Source organism: Hyperoodon ampullatus, assembly GCF_949752795.1.
Source record: "Hyperoodon ampullatus genome assembly, chromosome: 19".
Classification (NCBI taxonomy): Eukaryota; Metazoa; Chordata; class Mammalia; order Artiodactyla; family Ziphiidae; genus Hyperoodon; species Hyperoodon ampullatus.
In genome coordinates, this window is record NC_136932.1 from 9,866,839 (window position 1) to 9,887,656 (window position 20,818).

The 20,818-nt window shown below is 48.1% G+C and overlaps 1 protein-coding gene across 5 annotated transcripts in view; it reads left to right on the forward strand.

The window, feature by feature from the left end:
• Positions 1-11,570: 11,570 nt before the first annotated feature.
• The window catches only part of MAPT (microtubule associated protein tau), a gene marked incomplete at its 5' end in the record, with an annotated part of 47,687 nt that continues 38,439 nt past the window's right edge, over positions 11,571-20,818 (forward strand). For 4 of the 5 annotated variants that reach the window (XM_079724936.1, XM_079724937.1, XM_079724939.1 and 1 more), the window contains 3 exons: positions 11,571-11,673; positions 15,775-15,861; positions 18,392-18,478. In XM_079724936.1, the coding sequence (XP_079581062.1) occupies positions 11,571-11,673; positions 15,775-15,861; positions 18,392-18,478 (277 nt within the window). The remainder of the gene's footprint in view (positions 11,674-15,774; positions 15,862-18,391; positions 18,479-20,818) is intronic. The other variant, XM_079724938.1, reaches the window with a different exon arrangement.

A 20,818-nucleotide genomic window follows, 5' to 3' on the forward strand; every position in this document is an offset into this window, starting at 1 on the left:
GCTCCACGCCCCTGAAATGCACTATCAACTCCGCCCCTGATGCTGTGTGGGTGCCTCTGTCAAGGGGGTAATTCAGGGACGGTGTGCTTGACCTGGGTGGCCTTTCTCCCATGGGTTCAAAGGACACTATTTGTTTTCCATCCTTCCAGCCGTGCTGAGTTCAGGTTGCTCATTACTGAGGGACATTGCCAATTAGAGACAGACTACGCCGTCCTCCTGTGCCCCGCGTCCTTCAGGGTGTGTCCTCAGACTCAAAAAATAGAAATGAAAGCATCCTCAGAACTACCACCTTCCCTTCCTCGTTTCCTCTCCCCTCCACTTCTTCCTTGTTGTTCCATCTCATGAAATGTTGTGGCAAAAAGAGCCCATTTCTGGTCATTGCATGTGGCCTCTCAGACTCCCGTCTCCTTCGCTGCCAAGACGGGTGTGGACGATTCGTCTCTCCCCACCTCCCGGCATCGCCTTCTCTGCATCACCTCCCCTGTCTCCTCTGTGCTCTGGGTGCCAGTGCTGGGAGGGGTGGGGAGCAGAGACACCCCAGTTCTCCCCCGATGCTTACCTTTGCTCTGTCACTTCCGAGACCTTCCTGGAAGGACCCCCTCGTTTCTCCTCCTCTCCCTGGGCTGACCCAGAGGTGCCTCTCACACGTCTTCATGCTCTTTCTCCCCCTCCTTCAAGGCAGAAGCACAAAGGCTCTTGTATTGGCCCCTGATTTTATCCCTTCAGGTTAGGCCTCCTCTTCCCATCCTCAGATATCCTCTCCTTGCTCAGAACCCACGTGTCATAACAACAGTACAAGGCATCAGCCTAGAACATCGCAGTTCACTGAAGCACTCTCTCTCACGTGCATTTTGCCAGTGACCCTCATAGCCACCCTGTGACACAGGTGTCCTCGTGCCCATGTTACAAATGAAGAATCTGTGATTCAGAGAGGGCAAGTGACTGGCCCAGCATCGACCAGCCAGTGAGTGGTCCCTCCTAAGCCTAGAACCCAGGGCTCTGGACTTCACACCACGTGTCCTTTCTATCCAAATCCATGGAGCGGTCTGAACCGGCAATAAGGTCCTCAGGAAGATTTGGAGCCAGTGCCTACACCTTGGAAACCAAGGACACAAGGAGTCCAGCCGTTCATGCAACTAACAACGCTGGACTTGGTGCATTCCACGAGAGGCATTAGGGCTGAGTGGCCTCTCAAGGTACATGCAAATATGGCATCTCTGGATCATGAGACCCTGCTTCATGGGAGAGACCCAGGTCCAAGGGGAAGCGAAGCAAGGGACCCTCCAGGCTCACCTTTGGGGGCAGGATGGAGGGTGCCTCCCCAGCCCCTGCTGTGAGGGTGAAGCCGTGCAGTGTTCTCAGAGGGCCTTGAGAGGGGGCAGCCTAAGTGCTATTCATCAGTCCCAGGAATGGCTAATGGAGAAGCAGGTTCTCCCGAGAACCCATAATGGTCTTTGGCAAATGGCCCGAGGTGCCTCTGAGAGGCCTCCCAGCACCTGACTTGCTGCTGAGGCAAGACCCTGACTGTGGGGGGCCCATTCAACATCGGGTACAGCCGTGTCCTCATGCCCCTGACATCATTCCTCCCAGCGTTCACTCCCAGCGACTTCCTAGCCCTAAGCTGAGCTTTCCAGGAAATCACTACAAGCCACACACTGTCCCCAGCTCTGGCACTATCTCTAGCCTCTCTGTGCCTCAGTCTCCCCAGCTGCAAAATGGAGCTAAGATGACCCGTGTATCTCACAGAGGTGCAGTTGGAATGGCTCCTCCTATATCAGGGCTTCAGAGTGGGGCTTCATGATTTGTCGGTGAAGGTCTCCAAAGACCCACCCTGTGTCCAGCTAGAGGCTAGGACTGCAGATTCAAAGCCATGCGTGCATCCTCACTCAGCCAGGGCTACTGAGCATCAATGCAAAAATGGGGATAATAAGATAATAACATTTCCTCCTCACATAGGTCATTGTGAGGATTAAATGAGATGAAATGTGTAAATAGTGCCGGCTACAGAAATATTTATTCAGGGAAGATCATGGATGGCTTTTAAAAAAGGGCAGGGTCGGGGGGGGGACTTTAAAAGTCCCCCTCCAAAATTTTTTTTTTTTTTTTTTTTTTTTTTGCGGTACGCGGGCCTCTCACCGCTGTGGCCTCTCCCGTTGTGGAGCACAGCCTCCAGACGCGCAGGCTCAGCGGCCATGGCTCACGGGCCCAGCCGCTCCGCAGCGCGTGGGATCTTCCCGGACCGGAGCACGAACCCGTGTCCCCTGCATCGGCAGGCGGACTCTCAACCACTGCGCCACCAGGGAAGCCCTGTATTTAACTTTTTAATAATGACTATGAATCACTTTTATAAAACAATAAATTCTCTCTGTCTCTCTCTCTCTCTCCCCCTCTCTCTCTCAGGATTAAGAGTGGCTTGCCCTAGGAAAAAAAAGCAATTTTTCGCTGTGGTTTTCCCAGCTTTGACATCAAAAGAGACTGCTTTTTATCCATTTGGTGCTCTGAGTTCAGGGGATTCATCTCAGATACAGTTAAGTGGTGACCAGGGCCATTGGCAGTCCCTGAACGGGACAGAGGCTCAGCAGCCTGCCGCCACCCCCCGTAGGGGTGTCACGTGGCAGTGCTGTCCTCGCTGAAGGCTAACTGATCAGAAAGGGGGTTGGAGGGAAAGCTACTGCAGTTCTGAAAACAAAGGCCACCCAAGCACGCCGTATCATCCTAACAGATGCTACAGCGCTGTTTGACTATACCAGCAGTTACAAAGGAGGTAAAAAAAAAATAAAACAGAATCCTTGAGCTTAAAACCAGAATTGTCCTCTCCGACACAGTCTGTGGATTTTCTTAGTGGTGGACGTCAGCCGGCTGACATCAGCCATGACACATGGTGTGTGCACAGCAACACCACCTCTCCCCAGAAAGCGGCCTTCATTCATGCTTTCATACAACTGTTGATTGTTCTCTTTGGATTGAGGCCCGGGATTATTCCAGTTTCTTCTCACCAACCTAAGTCTTTCCTCTCTGTGGGCTCCTTTATCTTCTCTGCACTTAATTTGGCAGTTCTGCTTGAAATCCGGGTAGTATCATTATTATTGTTCAGATTTGGTTCTAGAACATTCTCTGGTACCCTGTGATAGGATGTGAGCACAAGCTCACACTTTAGAGTTCCTCTGAGGTTTGCCAGGCCATCTTCCCTCCAGCAAGTCTTCCTGAGAACTTCCCCACGGTGCCTGGGTGCTGGGTGCCACCTGCCTGTCGGGGGCGGGAGAGAAGAGGGGCAACACAAAAGGAGATGCAGCTTCCGGTTGGGATTAGCTGTGAGGGAAGAGCATCTGAAGCAGCAGAGTTGCCACGAGCCAGCCCAGTGTTTTCTTGAACCTGGAGGCTCTTTCTCTTTCTTTAGATGCAGGTGGCTCCCCGCTTCATAAGTATAGGGATTTCCTAATGACCTTGGGCCCAGACTTCACCTCCGCCAAGGAGACTACTATGCCTGCCCTTTCACTAATCTTTATATCTTAAAGTAAAACAGTTGAACCATAAGCATTGAAGAATAGACTGTAAATACAAAGAGAAAGTTTTCAAAGGAAATGAAAGCTTTCACTCAGTTGAGTGGGTCCTTATGTTCCTGAAATGGGTGATCTCAGTCACTGCTTGATTTAATCACTGTGTCAGTCGGCCTCACAAGGTCAGATTCTGGTGCCAGCCTGCTTGGGCTTTGAGCCCTGACTCCATTACATGTTTACTGTGTGACCTTGGGCAAGTTACTCAACCTCTCTGTGCCTCGGTTTCCCCCTCTGTAGAAGTAGACATAATAATAGGGGCAGTTGTGTTGATTAAATGAGTCAATACCTGGAAGTGCTTGAAACATGGCTTCTGTCATGAGGAATTCCGTTTTCCACCTGAACGCACTGGCAAATTCATGATGGTGCAGAAAAGGGACCAGAGCAAAGGAAAGATGGGATGCGGGAGCCAAAAATAACCTTGGAGATCAAAGTTCATTTTAAGGTTATTTTTAGATTTCTCTCTACTTGATCTTCAACTATCTGAGAGATCCATTTAGGGTGTTTGTTTTTTTAATAACAGCTTTATTGAGATATGTCACATGCCATAAAATCCACCCTTTGAAGTGTACAATTCAGTGACTTAAGTATAGTCACAAAGTTGTGCAATATCACCACTCTCTAATTCCAGTTGGGTTTTTAACCTGAGGGAGTTTTAAGGGCCAGCGTCCTTTTTTTGGACAGAGCCACCTGTTCTGGTGGCGGTGATCCCGCTGAGTCACGGCAGCGGCCCGGGAGCCTGCAGTGCTGCCTGGGGGAGAAGCTGGCCGGTGGCTGGGCTGCAGCGAGCGGGCACTGCGCCCCGGCATGTGCTGCCCCCTAGCGAGGGCTGCAGCTCCGCCCGAAACAGCCCACCCGGCGCCTTCAGGCAGGGGGCTCTAGGACACAAAAAGCTCCTCCCGGGCTTGGACTGCACAGGCAGCGCGTCCTGCTTGGAGCCTGGTGAGCCAGGGTGCAGGACCAGCCCCTGACACGGGCTTTCTTCTTACCTCCTCGACTCTAATTCCATCCAGCCGGGACAGGGTCATTTCTCTGGGTCCTGGAGGGGACAAAAGGGCTACGTTTTTTAACTCTCTGTTGGGAAGGCACTGATATGATACAATATCCGAAAGATGGGTTTTAGCATCAAAAGATCAGAGTTCACATCCTGCTCTGCCTCCTACTAGCTGTGTGACCCTCGGCAGGTTCCTGAACCTCTCTGAGCCTGTTTCCTCATCTAGAAAGTGAGGATAATTCCTCTCTTGGGGCTGTTGTATTACAGAGATTCGCTTTCTCTCTCTGAAGCCCCTGAGACTGGCTAATAGTCACGACTCAAATAAACAGATGCTGTTAATATTCCAAAACTGCCAAAAATGGTGTCCACTGTTGTCCTGGCTTACCAAGGAGCTTTCTAGAATCAAGATGCATTGCTGTAAGAAAATTAAAAGGAATAGGAAGGATGGCAGTAGGTGTAGGAAGGCTATTTGGTCTTCATCTCCTTCAGGTAGAGACTGCCCCAGGTCAGCTGAAACCCACAGACACCCTGGAGAACTGGGCAGGAGCAAAAGCCTGGGTGGGGAAGCAGACAGAGAAAAACAGGGAAAACATACCTTGCTCTTGGGTGGGGACACTAAATATTGTGAAGATAGCAACTTTTATCGTTTTGGCTCGTCATGCAGTTCTAGCCAAAATCCCAATGGAATTTTGAGAATTTGAGGAAAAAATGTTCTAAAGAGCATCTGGTAGAGAAAATGTGCAAGAAGTTCAAACAATTTTGAAAAAAGAAGATGAGAGTGTCTAAGCCCACCTAGAAAATAAGACTGGAGATTCAACACTTAAATCGGGAGGCTCTAGCACCAAAATTGACAGGTGAATGGAGCAGAATAGATGGTTCACTCACCTGGGGAAAGAGGGCAGATTGTTCTATGAATAGGGCTGAGCCCATTGGTTTAGCTATTGTATTTGGGAGAAAATTTTTTAGATTCCCACCTCATATCATACACTTAAATAAATTCTAGATGAATTAATAAATTTAATACAAAGAATTAGATCACTAAAAAAACAGTAGAAAATATTTAGGATCTTTACATACTATAGAGCAATGGAATAAATCACAAAGAAAAATAGACTTGACTGTATAAAAAGTAAAACCCATCAGTAGAAGCCATCAGAAACCAAAACAGGGAGTTCCCTGGTGACCTAGTGGTTAGGATTCGGGCTTTCACTGCCATGGCTCAGGTTCAATCCCTGGCTGGGGAACTGAGATCCCACAAGCTGTGCGGTGTGGCCAAAAGAAAAAAAAAAGAAAGAAACCAAAGTAAAAGGAGAAGCTATTAACCACAAATATGATAAAGAGTTCATGTCACTCATAGATTAAGAACTCATTCAAATCATTACAGTGATCACTGAGGCATGACAGAGAAGCAAAGGATGTAAATGGGCATTTTATAAAAGAAGCCAGTGCATCAGATTTTTACTTTTACACTTCCAGCCACCATGTTCCAAATGGGAAAACTTAGTCCTTGAAAGGAATTGATCAAATCTACAAAACAAAACAAAACCACGGGGCTCATTACATTTCTTAGTGTTCAGTAAAACCTTAGCTGCAGGTTGAACAGGACGACCTGATTTGGCTGATCTGGCTTGCCAGGGCCAGGTGTAGTGTCTCCAGCCAGTTTGGGAGGCCTTGCGCTTCTGGGAGGATTCCACTGCTCCCGGGTGGGGCTCCTGCTGAGTCAGCAGGTGAGGTGACTCACGGACCAATCCCGGGCACGAGCAGCTGGGCAGTGACCAGGGACGTCCTGAGAGAGGCTTCACCAGGAAGCAGCGAGGGAGGCGTTACTTCCTAGAGTTGGGTGGGAAGCAGTAGTTGACTCCTTTGATAATGAAACTTGTTCCTCTTAGCACAGGGGTTCTTGTTTGGGGGCTTTCTAAGGGAAACAGACCATCAGTGTATCTCAGGGTAGAGAATATCACCATAGAGAATATCACCACCAAATCCTAAGTCTTGAAGGATGAATGGAGCTTTGATCTTCCCAGGATAAAATCCTGCTCATCCTTGGGGAGATATCAAAGGTTTGGAGATGATCAGCCTCAGATGCCTCTCCCAAGAGCTCTCTGAGAGACAAGGGCCTCTCGGTCAGAATGAAAAGTAGCTGCCTAGGAGGGGCCAGGCCACCCGCCCTCTGCTTCACCCAGAGGAGGTCTCACTGACCTCATTCTTAGAACCATCCTAAGCCCTCCCATCTTCTTATCCTACATCGTGGTTGGAGAAGAGAGCTCAGACACCCACACCAGCGTGTCCTGCCTAGAAAGGAGAGAAATGGAGCTGGACCTGAGTATGCCAGTGGCCAGCTGGTATAAACACAGTGCCAGAGGCTGGCTGTCTCCCCACACCTATGTCAGTCTGGGAAGTATTAGGTGGAGTGTCTGCCCCAGGTGGACCCTCCCACCCTGTAGCCCACCATTTATATGACTTGCCCAATACCTGTCAGAGCTTAGTAAGACTATGGATTTTAGAACATTTGGCCACTCATAATGCATTTTGACAATGCATGACATCAGGTACACCCTCCACACCTGGCCCATGGCAGACATTACTCATTGATCACAGAAGCCAGAGAGCTAGTACAGTGGAGGCTTGGAGGAGAAAGGCCTGTCCTCTCCAGTTTGTGTTACCAGTTCTCCCCCTGACAACTCGCCTATGGCCACTGAAAAACAGCCTGTGAAATGAGAACAGAAGCATAAGAGGATAACTATTAACAAATTATAAAGGAAAACTAGAGATTTAAAGTAAAGAAAGCAAACAAAATTAGAATAAAGGTAAGAACATAAATGAAAGGCAGTAAAGAAAGGGAAATGGCCGCCCAAATTTTAAAAATGAAGACTAAATTTATGTCAGAATTATAAAAAATGATAAAAGTTACAATTATAAAAAAGAGAGATTAAAAGAAAAAGCAACCTAAAAGTTTAGAAAGATAGAAGATAACAGGGAAATATATTTTAAAGGCATTTCAAAAGGTTAGTGACCCTCTGGGCAACTTTTACAGTCTTTCTATAAGTCTAAAATTATCTCAAAAAATTTAAAATATTAAGTGAAACGCTAACATGAATCTGGAGTGAAAATTCAAAGTAAAAATAATGAAAAAATAAGGATATAAATAAATATATGTAAAACAAACCAATAAATATGTGTAAATAAATATGTTTACTTAGATATGTTTTATTACATATATAGCAATATATATGTATTTATTACATATCTTTATATAAATATATGTAATAAATCAAATAAATATATGTAAAATAAATCAAGACATAACTGAGATTTATAAAGGGTAAGAAATAAAAACCAAGATCAAAAATTATAAAAGTTTAAAGGGAGGAAGTAGAAGCAGCTAGAACAGGGGAGTTTCAAAGATAAGAAAAAATATAAAGTAGAAAATAAATAATATGAAATAACTAGATCATTTAAAAGGAAGATATCAAAGTAAAATACAAGAGACTCAAATTACAGAGATACAACATAATAAAGGCCATATATGACAAACCCACAGCCAACATCGTCCTCAATGGTGAAAAACTGAAACCATTTCCACTAAGGTCAGGAACAAGACAAGGTTGCCCACTCTCACCACTCTTATTCAACATAGTTTTGGAAGTTCTAGCCACAGCAATCAGAGAAGAAAAGGAAATAAAAGGAATCCAAATCGGAAAAGAAGAAGTAAAACTGTCACTGTTTGCAGATGACATGATACTATACATAGAGAATCCTAAAGATGCTACCAGAAAACTACTAGAGCTAATCAATGAATTTGGTAAAGTTGCAGGATACAAAATTAATGCACAGAAATCTCTGGCATTCCTATATACTAATGATGAAAAATCTGAAAGTGAAATCAAGGAAACACTCCCATTTACCATTGCAACAAAAAGAATAAAATATCTAGGAATAAACCTACCTAAGGAGACAAAAGACCTGTATGCAGAAAATTATAAGACACTGATGAAAGAAATTAAAGATGATACAAATAGATGGAGAGATGTACCATGTTCTTGGATTGGAAGAATCAACATTGTGAAAATGACTCTGCTACCCAAAGCAATCTACAGATTCAATGCAATCCCTAACAAACTACCACTGGCATTTTTCACAGAACTAGAACAAAAAATTTCACAATTTGTATGGAAACACAAAAGACCCCGAATAGCCAAAGCAATCTTGAGAACGAAAAATGGAGCTGGAGGAATCAGGCTCCCTGACTTCAGACTATACTACAAAGCTACAGTAATCAAGACAGTATGGTACTGGCACAAAAACAGAAAGATAGATCAATGGAACAGGATAGAAAGCCCAGAGATAAACCCACCGACATATGGTCACCTTATCTTTGATAAAGGAGGCAGGAATGTACAGTGGAGAAAGGACAGCCTCTTCAATAAGTGGTGCTGGGAAAACTGGATAGGGACATGTAAAAGTATGAGATTAGATCACTCCCTAGCACCATACACAAAAATAAGCTCAAAATGGATTAAAGACCTAAATGTAAGGCCAGACACTATCAAACTCTTAGAGGAAAACATAGGCAGAACACTCTATGACATAAATCACAGCAAGATCCTTTTTGACCCACCTCCTAGAGAAATGGAAATAAAGACAAAAATAAATACATGGGACCTAATGAAACTTAAAAGCTTCTGCACAGCAAAGGAAACCATAAACAAGACCAAAAGACAACCCTCAGAATGGGAGAAAATATTTGCAAATGAAGCAACTGACAAAGGATTAGTCTCCAAAATTTATAAGCAGCTCATGCAGCTCAATAACAAAAAAACAAACAACCCAATCCAAAAATGGGCAGAAGACCTAAATAGACATTTCTCCACAGAAGATATACAGACTGCCAACAAACACATGAAAGGATGCTCAACATCTTTACTCATTAGAGAAATACAAATCAAAACTACAATGAGATATCATCTCACACCAGTCAGAATGGCCATCATCAAAAAATCTACAAACAATAAATGCTGGAGAGGGTGTGGAAAAAAGGGAACACTCTTGCACTGCTGGTGGGAATGTGAATTGGTACAGCCACTATGGAGAACGGTATGGAGGTTCCCTAAAAAACTACAAATAGAACTACCATATGACCCAGCAATCCCACTACTGGGCATATACCCTGAGAAAACCATAATTCAAAAAGAGACATGTACCAAAATGTTCATAGCAGCCCTATTTACAATAGCCCGGAGATGGAAACAACCTAAGTGTCCATCATCGGATGAATGGGTAAAGAAGATGTGGCACATATATACAATGGAATATTACTCAGCCATAAAAAGAAACGAAATTGAGCTATTTGTAATGAGGTGGATGGACCTAGAGCCTGTCATACAGAGTGAAGTAAGTCAGAAAGAGAAAGACAAATACTGTATGCTGACACATATATATGGAATTTAAGGAAAAAAATGTCATGAAGAACATAGGGGTAAGACAGGAATAAAGACAGACCTACTAGAGAATGGACTTGAGGATATGGGGAGGGGGAAGGGTAAGCTGTGACAAAGTGAAAGAGCGGCATGGACATATATACACTACCAAACGTAAGGCAGATAGCTAGTGGGAAGCAGCCGCATAGCACAGGGAGATCAGCTCCGTGCTTTGTGACCGCCTGGAGGGGTGGGATAGGGAGGGTGGGAGGGAGACGCAAAAGGGAGGGGATATGGGAACATATGTATATGTATAACTGATTAAATTTGTTATAAAGCAAAAAAAAAAAAAGAAAGCATATGAGAAAAAAAAATTAGAGATAAAAATGTAAAACATGGAATAATCCAAAGTAACATGAATGAACCACAGCAAAATGACATACTCAAAAGTTCAGAAATTCAAAGTTATGAGTTATTTTTAAGGCAAAGAATTAAATATTCTCAGTAAGGAAGAGGGCAGAGTATGATTAAATGATCGTTTCTAGTGGGCTTTCTTGAGCTGAAGCCACCTCTCAGCTGGGGCTTTTGGGGGAGGGGAGTGCATGCTGCTCTTCGGCCCCAAATTCATGCCCCTGCACTGTGCCCTGTTAAAGACTTAGCCTGGCCCTCAGAATGCACACCTGAGGGTCCTGGTGGGAACCAGTGAGGTGAGTGAAAGCCCGTCCCTGACCCCGGGGGGCCACCTGACCCAGAGCTGGGGAGTTGGGACACCCAGGTCAAGTTGATTCCATGGCACAGCAGCGTGTGATTGAACGATCACGTTGCTTCTCTGTGCCTCCTTTTCCTCACCAGCAGTGCCCAGCTGATGTCTTCCCTCTCAGTAAAAAAAAAAAACAAACCATCAGGGACTTCCCTGGTGGCACAGAGGTTAAGAGTCCATCTGCCAATGCAGGGGACATGGGTTTGAGCCCTGGTCTGGGAAGATCCCACATGCTGCGGAGCAACAAAGCCCGTGTGCCACAACTACTGAGCCCACGTGCCACAACTACTGAGCCCACGTGCCACAACTACTGAAGCCCGTGCGCCTAGAGACCGTGCTCTGTAACGGGAGAGGCTACCACAATGAGAAGCCCGGGCACTGCAGCAAAGAGTAGCCCCCGCTTGCCGCAACTAGAGAAAGCCTGTGCGCAGCAACGAAGACCCAATGCAGCCAAAAGTAAAAATAAATAAATTTATTTAAAAAAAAAACCCATCAAACTCCCAATCAGCAGCATTTACTTTTTAATGAAGTGGAAAGAGCAGTGAGCATAGTAACAAGTCAGCCCTGCTGAACCTGCCCACCTGATGGTTTTGGACATGAACTGATGTGATGCCAGTGAAATAAAAGTGCACATACAAGTAAATCACACTTTCTCAGCGATACACCCCGCGGATGAGGTTGGGCATCTGGTTGTTGAGAGGGGAGGTGGAAATCTGCCTGCTGTGAACTGGGGAGGTAGCACCTCTCTCTCCCTGCCCCCTACCCCGCCCCCAAGCACTTAGCCTCAGCACAGCATCCCAGCCCTCACCTCCCATCTTCATTCCCCAGGTGGGCTTTGAACCAGGATGGCTGAACCCCGCCAGGAGTTCGACGTGATGGAAGATCATGCTCAGGAGGACTACACCCTGCTGCAAGACCACGAGGGTGACGTGGAGCATGGCCTGAAAGGTGAGTGCACAGCCCTGCGTAACGGGCCCAGGCGCTGTGGGGATCACGGCCGACCCGATGGCTCTGGAAAGGGCTGGCAGGAAAAGTTCGCATCCTGAGTTTTAAATACTTTATTGTGTTAGATTGTCAACAGACTTGAAACCTCATTAATTTGTGTGAGCCAACAGAACTCAAAATGTGAGGCTACTTGAAAATCTGCCTTTTGCAAAGGAGAGTTTGCCACATAAGTGGCTATAGTATGATAAAGATTGCTGGAGGCTTGTTGGTCTAATTAATACAAGGGTGCTCTGTTGAGTCTTTAACCATACCCGTTAACCTAGAAATCAGCAGGATTTATTGCATACAAAATACATGACTTTCTACATTATTTTTTTCTCTTCCTTAATAGGCCTGTCTGGCCCCTATTTGGCCAGAGTTGGTTAGCTCTGGGTTTCTCACTGTCCCTATTATACCTTAATAAACCACATCAACCTCTAAATGTTCTACAGTACAGTCTTTTGGCCCAACTGGCTTGGCCTCCTCTCTCCCCTTCACTGCACTGTCTGACCACCGAGATCGGGGAGCCCCGTGGAGCACACAGAGCCCTCTCTCTGGCTCCGGATGCTAGTCTCTGCATCGCTGATGGGAGCACCAAGAGGACCTGTAGGGCACTGGGTTGTACCCTAAGGAACCCTCTCCCCACAGTGTCACGGGTGGCCAGTGCCCCCTGGAGCAGCCCACCGTGCAGCCCCGGGATAAGAAAGATGAGGTCCCTGTCTTCTAGACCCGTTTCTAAGGAGATGAAATGGCAGTCTACTTTTCTCTTTTAATGCTAAAAATAACAAGCCTGGGCTATGCGGTGTCAATGGCAGTGGTAGAGCTCCAAGGTGGGGAGGGAACTCTTCTGGGTACATCTATCTGGGAAGGTTCCCTGGAAGAGGCGGGGTTACCAGAAGGAGGCCTGGGTTGGGGGAGCACATGGAGAAAACATCCCTACCTTGGAGACGCTTCAGGACTCGTTGGGGGGCCTTGTTTCAAAGGCTGACTTCTCTGTACCTGTTGAAGCAGAGAACATATTAGGAGGCAGAGCCTGGGAATCAGACAAGTGGGCTCCAAGGTGCGGGAGGTGAGGGAAGAAACGGGCTGTGCCCGGAGCTTAGAGGCCACCCTCTGGCCTTCTTGGGAGCACACCCAGCCCGAAGCTCTGGGTGAGGGGAAATGCCTGCTCCCATTCAGCTCAACCCTCCCCTCCTGGTGAAGGGCACCAATGGTGGCACGAAACGTGCATTCTGACCTCTCCCGGGCCACAGCCTGGCTCCAGCTGGAGCTGCTAATTTTCAACTCCCCAAGGGGTTGGAATGGCTGCTGGGCCCTGAGAGCTCCCTCATCTGAGGACCTGAGCTCACCATCCCTCCACGTGCGTGTTCTGCCTCAGTATCAGTATGGCTGCTTTCACTTTCAAGTGTCCCTGTTTGGGTGATAAAGTATATGGCTACCCTACTTATAATGGGACTTCCTTAAAATGATGATTCAGGTGACTTCCCTGGGGGTCCAGTGGTTGAGACTTTGCCTTCCAATGCAGGGGGTGTGGGTTTGATCCCTGCTTGGGGAGCTAAGATCCCACATGCCATGTGGCCCAAAAACCAAAACATAAAAACAACAGAAGCAATATTGTAACAAATTCAATAAAGACTGTGAAAATGGTCCACATCAAAAAAAATCTTAAAAAAAAAAAGATAATTCAGGCATTTTTGTAGGACTCGAGAAAAGTTGGCAAAGGGCTTTGGCCACCGACGTCTCAGGTAGCGCTCACAATAACCAGGGAAGGCGGAGGTTGCCTTCCCCAGTTTACAGATGACAAAGTTTCGTGTCTGAGATTATGGGGCTAGTATAGCCTTCAGCTCCATGTCAGCTGTTTTTGACTCTGGTCACCCTTAGCCAAGTCTCCTTGAAGCTCCAGTTATTAAACTCTTGTGGGTGGAATCCAACTTAGAATCCCAGCATACTGAACTTTGCCCCAGATGAATTGTGCCAATGAAAAAATGATGCTCTTGGGAATTCCCTGGCAGTCCAGTGCTTAGGACTTGGCGCTTTCATTGCTGTGGCCCAGGTTCGATCCCTGGTCAGGGAACTAAGATCCCACCAGCCAAAAGAAAAAAAGAAAAATTATGCTTTGTTCAGGGTAGCCTGGTTTAAAAATTAAGTTAAAATATATATATTGTGTTGTCACAAATGTACCATAATAATGTAGGATGTTAACAATTTGGGAAACTGGGTGTGGGGTATCCTCTCTGGTCTATCTTTGCAGTTTTTCTGTAAATCTAAAACTGTTCTCAAATAAAAAGTTCATTTTTTTAAAGTTCGGGAAGAAAAGTGGTTTTTACCACTTTTATTTTTTGAAAGAGAAACGAAATTCAATTTGTAAAGTAAGAACAAATTTACCAATTTATTTCGTGTCTCAGAGGTGCTTAAAGTATGTTTACTGAAACTCCTCAATTCTTTTAACATAAAACGTGATTGGAAGTTCTCTCCTGAAACAGATATATGTATGAATATGTATAATATATATATGCAAATTTTATGATGCTAATAACCTTTTTGTCACTGCTTTGAAAGTGTTTGAAGACAGTTTAAACAAACTTACCCAAAGAATGTACTTGTCAAGAAAGCAAGTTGATACCTAAGAGATTTTCATAGTTCTCATCAAATTTGTTCTTGCTACTAAGGATTTAGAATGAGTTGTTTTTATATGGGGAGTGAACAGTGTGACTTGACAGAAGGTGTCACTTTACAAGCAACATTTTAGATAAGTGACAGAGACTTTTTTGAATAATGACAAGAAACCACATGTAAAATACTAAAACAAAGAGCATCTGCATTGATGCTAAAAGTTGGAATAGGATTAGATAGAGGCAAAGAGAGCTGCAAAGTGGGTAAAAGCTGGTTAACCAATAAAATAATGTACCCACCTGAATTAAAAGGTGTTAAAGAGTTAACTTGTTAGACCTTCCAGAAGACCCTCAGAAGAGGCTTCTTCCTCCTTCCTTCCCTCCCTCCAAGAAATTTAACAAGGATAAAGCAGATGATGACCGTTGTAGGCTGGAGATGGATTGGGGGAGGGGTGTTTGGGGGACAAGTGTTTGAGGCACCGTCACACCCATAGGCTTCTGTGCTCTGACAGTCGAGGCTGGTCCATAGTAAGACCTGGCAGACAGTCTGCATCATGCTCCCTCACCATGTGTCCAGAGCCTACTTGAGGGAGTTGGCAGGTTTTTGCAAGCTCTAGGACCAGAAGCTTCTTTAGAATCAGCCCTTCTTTGGCTGGATGGGTGCAGCCAGGGCTGAGTGTCCAGGGATGGTGTTCTAGCAGAGGGTGCGACGTGTCTGATCTCGAAGTGTACTAGAACACCACTTGCCTTTTTTCGTCTCGTGAGTCTGCTTCATGCAGAACCAGCTCCCTGTCCTCTATCTCCAAGGCCACCCCCACCCCAGGTGGAGTGGCTTTTGCAGAGTCCATCAGAGCTCCCTTGGCTTTGGATTCTGAAAGGACAGTTTTCTTATAAGTAGCGATGGCTGACATTTCAGGTGTTGGGCGGTACTTGGAGGCACAGACAAGTGTACAGTTAGAAGTAGGTACTGTGTCTGCCCTGAGCTAATTCCTTTGCAGAGGAAGGAGTTGGATCTCTGAGTGTTTTCCCAGGTCATTAATTGTCATTAATTCATGGCAGTGATCTCCCATGAATCTCTTCAGTAGGGAAACACAAAGCCCCAAGTTTACTTGTGGCTTAGCTTTCTGGTGTCAGCTGCCCGTTTGTCAATATAAGAGCCTTTGTCTCAATTGGAACCACAAGCTAATTAAAAGGCAATTTCTCCTCTCGTCCCAGAACAGGTAAACATTGTGTGCCTCTTTGCCTGGTGACCCTGGTTTGGGGGCCCAGCTGTGTTGGGGTGGGGGTGGGATTGGTCCCCTTTGTGGTTTTATCACGTGGCTGTAGTCCATCCATCTGGGTTCCACGCTGGGTGATTTCAGCTCCAAAAGACACTGTCCCCAAGGTCCTCTGAGGTCGAAAGCAGGGGTGGAGAGAGGCAGCCATTCTGAGGGGCTCATTGTATATGTTCCAGAATCTCCCCTGCAGACCCCGGCTGATGATGGATCTGAGGAACCAGGCTCTGAAACCTCTGATGCTAAGAGCACTCCAACGGCGGAAGGTGGGGCCTCCCTCTTCTCATGGCTTTATTCAAGCAGCTCCTTCCATGCTCCAGCCTGCGCTTAGCCACGCTTTGAGCTCATACGTGCCACCCTTCCTGGCTGCATTTGCTGCTGCCTCTCCCTCTGGCTGAGAGATAGCTCGCTCAGTGCTTTGCAGGACGGGGCTCAGGCCCCGGATGTTGTGGGAGCCACGCTCTGTTTTGATGCCTTGCTCGCTAGGGTCAGGTATGGGCAGCTTCATCGTGCGTGAGTTTTGAGGCAGCCACACTTGAACAGGCTGGGACCTGTGGCAAAGCAGGGCCTGACCTCAGCTCCACAAAGCCCCTGCCCATTGTCGTCCCCAAACTTCTTTCATGAGCCACCAGGTCCTAAAGCAGCCGTTTGGCTGAGGAAAGGGCAGGTCAGTGCACATCTCCAAGCTCACACTTTGGGACTGGTCTTGGTTTAGTAGCCTTCATTTCTTGAGCTTGGCCTCGGTGTCTGGACCTTGGCCATGGTGTTAGTCCCAGCCCATCTTCTAACCTGTCCTCTGTAGACATTTGGTGTCTAAGTTATTACAAAGCTGCTGATGTATTTCCTGAAGTATTCCTTGGTCCTGATTTTGACCATCTTCTCTTGCTTCCCATCTATATCAGTCAAGACTGTGTTGATCGCAGGTAATGGAAAACCCAACTAACTGTGACATACATATGAAGAGGTTTATTTGTCTCACATAACAAAATGTCTGGACTTGGGCAGCAGCTTCTCAGTGTCAACTATTTTATCTTCTGACATCACTAATGGCTGGATTGTTGCCTTATGGTTACAGAATGGCTGCTGTACCTCCAGGCATCACATATGGCTTCAAAGAAGAAAGAAAGTAGCAAAGCCAAAAGAACCCTGAAACCAAATGTGTGCCCTTTTTATTAGGAAAGCAACAGTTTTTCTGCAGGCCCCACCTAACCAACTTCTGTTTATGTATCATTGGCCAGAACTGGGTCTCACGGCCACCCCTGGCTGTAAGGGAGGCTGGGACATTGAGCATTTTGCCTTCCAGGCTCTTTAGCAAGAAAAATCAAGGGATAAGGGCATTGAGAATGGCTTTTGAGTAACCAGTCGGCAGTATCTGCCCCTCCATCTCTCCATCGTCTCCAAGGTTCTATTCTCAGCACTTCCCTGGGCCCTGCCCATGACTTTGATGAGAACCTGGCCCCAGCATCTCCCCAAGCGTCCACCTTTGGATGAATTCAGAAAGTGGCTGTCAAGTGCCTGCCAATTGATGGTGCATCCGTGGAGGATATAGTGGATGTGGCCCTTCCCCACCTTTGCGCCACCCCCCCAACCTCTGAGGTTCTCAGCCTAGTGAAGAGAATACCAGACCAAATGCTGTTTGCTCTCCTTCTTAGAGCCAGTGATGTTAAGACATAGCCTGCTGATCTTGTTAGGACAGTTTTGCAAGTTGCCTACCGCCCTGAGAAGGTCCTGAAACACTAATGCCAGATTTTATGCCAACCTTCCAAATCAGCTTCATTCTGGAAGAATCTACCAACCAAGTCTTGCTGCATTCTGGACCCTGTCCATGTGTGCATCCCAAGAGCTTCAGCTCTGGCCCTGCAGGGAATGGGGGAGCCTGCTGGGGCTGGACTCTGCCAGGCTGCTCCCAAGACAACTGTAATAAAATGGACTCCTTTTGACGAATCTGAGTCAGGCTCTTGGGAAGCTTTCAAAGCTGACAACTCCTTATGTTTGCCCAGAATGGCCTGGGGATATGCCAGGGCATTGCTCAGGGAAGAATGCCGATTTGGAAGTGTTCACCTCGATGAGAGACCAACAGCAGCTCCTGGTGGTGGATCTTTTCCTCCAGCCTCTGCTCTGAAGGTGGACCCATCTGTGGGCCTGTTGTCAAGCACCTGACTCCAGACAGGGCCGGCCTGTTCGTTGCCACCCAGGGGAGTCTGTGGTTTTAAACCATGGGTCATGGGCTCCGGGAGACAGGGGGATTAGAACTGGAAGAGAACTTGGAGGTCACCTGGTGGTGATACTCCCATTTTGTAGATGAGAAAACTGAGACCCTAAGAGGATGAAGGACTTGCCCAAAGCCAGCCTCCCAGCAGAGCCATAGACTCCAGCCCTGACTGCAGGGTTCCTGCACTGCCTTGGTCCCAATCCCATTCTCCTGTTCTGCCCTGCTCTAAGGATCAAACACCTGTGACCAGTCATCTGATTTTCAACACTCCCTCCTTAAAAACACTTGCGACCGTCCCCAGCCGTCCCTCTCACTGCAGTGTTTACAGGGGGCTGTCCTGGCTTTCCTGGCAGACGGCCTGGGTGTCTCATGCATGGGTGCCACTCAGAGTATTGATATGCTCCCTGGAGAGATGTCAAGGCTGGAGCACGGCTCTGGGCCCTGCTCTGTGGGGCTGCTTTTTTGCATGTGGCTGAGTTCCCTCCCCCTCCCCCTCCTTGCATCTCTGCATCCCCAAAGAGCAAAGGTGAGGGGTGTGGCACAGCTCATCCCAGCCCCCTAAGGTGACTCTCCGTGGTTTCCAGACGTGACAGCACCCTTAGTGGATGAGGGAGCCCCCGGTGAGCAGGCGGCCGCTCAGCCCCCCACGGAGATCCCAGAAGGAACCACAGGTGAGGGTGACTCCCAGGTCGGGGTGCCCAGCTCCCCTGCTGGAGGATGGGTGCACGTGGGGTTATGCCCGTCTCCAAGTGCAGCAGGAATGTGGGTGGACACCAGCCTCTGGGAATCTCTGGTTGTTCTGAGCCTGATGCCCTTTTGCTTCCATGGCTGGCTGGCTGCCTGCCTGCCTCCCAGAGAATAGAGGACCTTCTGGATTCCTTCTAGCTCCTCCTCTCCTTGTCTTAGCTCCAGAGAGTTCTCTGAGGCAGGCTGGTGGCAGATCCTGCCTTCACCCCCAAGGTCAGTCCACCCTCCTGCTGCGACTCTGCCAGCAACAGGGTTACTTCCTCGGAGGTAAACAGCTCCCTGGGGGGGCAGCCGAGTGTGCAGCAGCATCAAGATGTCCCACCCACACCTTTGGAGGATTGTGATTGGACAGTCCCCGAGGAACTCAGCGATGTAATCTAGCATCCATTTTTTAGGACTATCTTTTCAAACGTAGCAGTGTCGAACAGATATGACGAGACTGTCCTGTCAACGCAGATGATGGGGAGTAGCCCAGACAGGGTACTGACCAGAAATAACACTGGACTCGGGGCCGCCAGAGTCACCTGTGAGCTGCCCAGGCCCTTAGGGAACAGCGAGCACAGCCCAGAGCCCTGGCTGTCACTTCCTTCACGTCCCCTTCCCTGGGCTTACGCACGACTCCAGCCGTTGGCTTGGAGATTTGGAGGGTGCTCAGCACGAAATGCAGAAGAGTTCTGGACCGTATGTCACCAGCAATGGACAGCGGGGGAAATGTCCCCTGGCAGGAGTTTTCCTTCCTTCCTGAAGACGGGGCTCAGGGCAGCCGTTTAGGAAGACTGCAGCCCTCTCCCGGGCCTGTGTGCTGGGGACACTGGGCAGGGGCCGAGCAGCACCACGGCCTCCTCCAGGTAGTTTCTATTTGCAAGTTGGTCTTCTGAGATGGGTGAAGGGGGATGTTCTGGAAGCTGGCGGGCCCCGTCCTTGGCAGTGAAGGTCCTTTGAAGGCCATGGAACGACTCATGGTAACTTGGCTTTTGTCTCCCGCTGTCCCTTTACAATTGCGTCAGTGGGCGAAGCTCTTCCCCTGCCTGGGGTGAAAACTCTAGCCACCTCTTGACTTTTGATCACTTCTGAGTTATCAAAAGTGTTTTAAGTTTCCAGGGCTTCCCTGGTGGCACAGTGGTTGAGAGTCCGCCTGCCGATGCAGGGGACACGGGTTCGTGCCCCGGTCCGGGAAGATCCCACATGCCGCGGAGCGGCTGGGCCCGTGAGCCATGGCCGCTGAGCCTGCGCGTCCGGAGCCTGTGCTCCGCAACGGGAGAGGCCACAGCAGTGAGAGGCCCGCGTACCGCAAAAGAAACAAACAAAAACAAAACAAAACAAAAAAAAACGTGTTTTAAGTTTCCGGAATCACAAAACCCGGTCTGAAAATGCTGCCTGAGAGCCAACGCTGCGGCTCCTCCTCTCTGGGACTAGGGAGGGGGCGAGGACGGGGCAGGGGCAGGAAGGTTCTCACTGCGTTGGCGCTGCAGTGAGCCGGGCCCACGTGGTCCGCAGGTGTTTAAAGCTGACTCTCTCTGTGGGGACCGTTTTGGAATTCTTCCAGGCACCCCACGCTCACCATCCCCGTCATCCCTCCGAAGGCCCCTCCCTCTGCGTTTGATTCCAGCAGACATTTCTTCTCTCTTTGGCCCCTTGGGGTCTGAAGAGCCACCTCCAGCCGCTCGCCTGCTGAGGTCAGCTTGCTCACACCAGTGGCCCTGCTGCATGTGGCCTGAGGTGCCCCCTCCACTACAGCTGCCCTGTGCCCACAACAGGTCCATGGGGAACGTGGGCGTTCTCTGCCCCGACAGACTGTGGATATGCAGACTGCCCGTAGGCTTTCCTCTGCCACCAAGGCAGGGCCAGCGTGTCTCTCCTCCTCTGGTTTTCCCAGGTGGGCTTCTGACAGCCGCCACCATGTCCCTAACCATAGAGAACTCACACCACGTGTTTCCCCTGCTGCCTTGAAACCCTCTCGATGGATTGAGATGGGAGGTGGCCAGGCAGCCACCCCCCATCCCCCAAGCTGCTGTCTCTAAAGAAATCCTCCTCAAAAATTCTCTCCCCCTCCACCCTTTACATCCTCAATGAAGCGGGAGGTTTTAGAGTTGGGGGGACATTTTTTCAGCTGGTGGCTTTAACAATATGTGCCTTAATTTAGCACCTCACTTGGGCATGTCCCCTTTGCTGTATCTTGGTTCTCCTATGAAACTTCCCATTTGAGGTCCATTTGGGGGCGCAGTGTGGCCATCCCTTTGCAGGAATCCCTGCCTTGCGGGGTG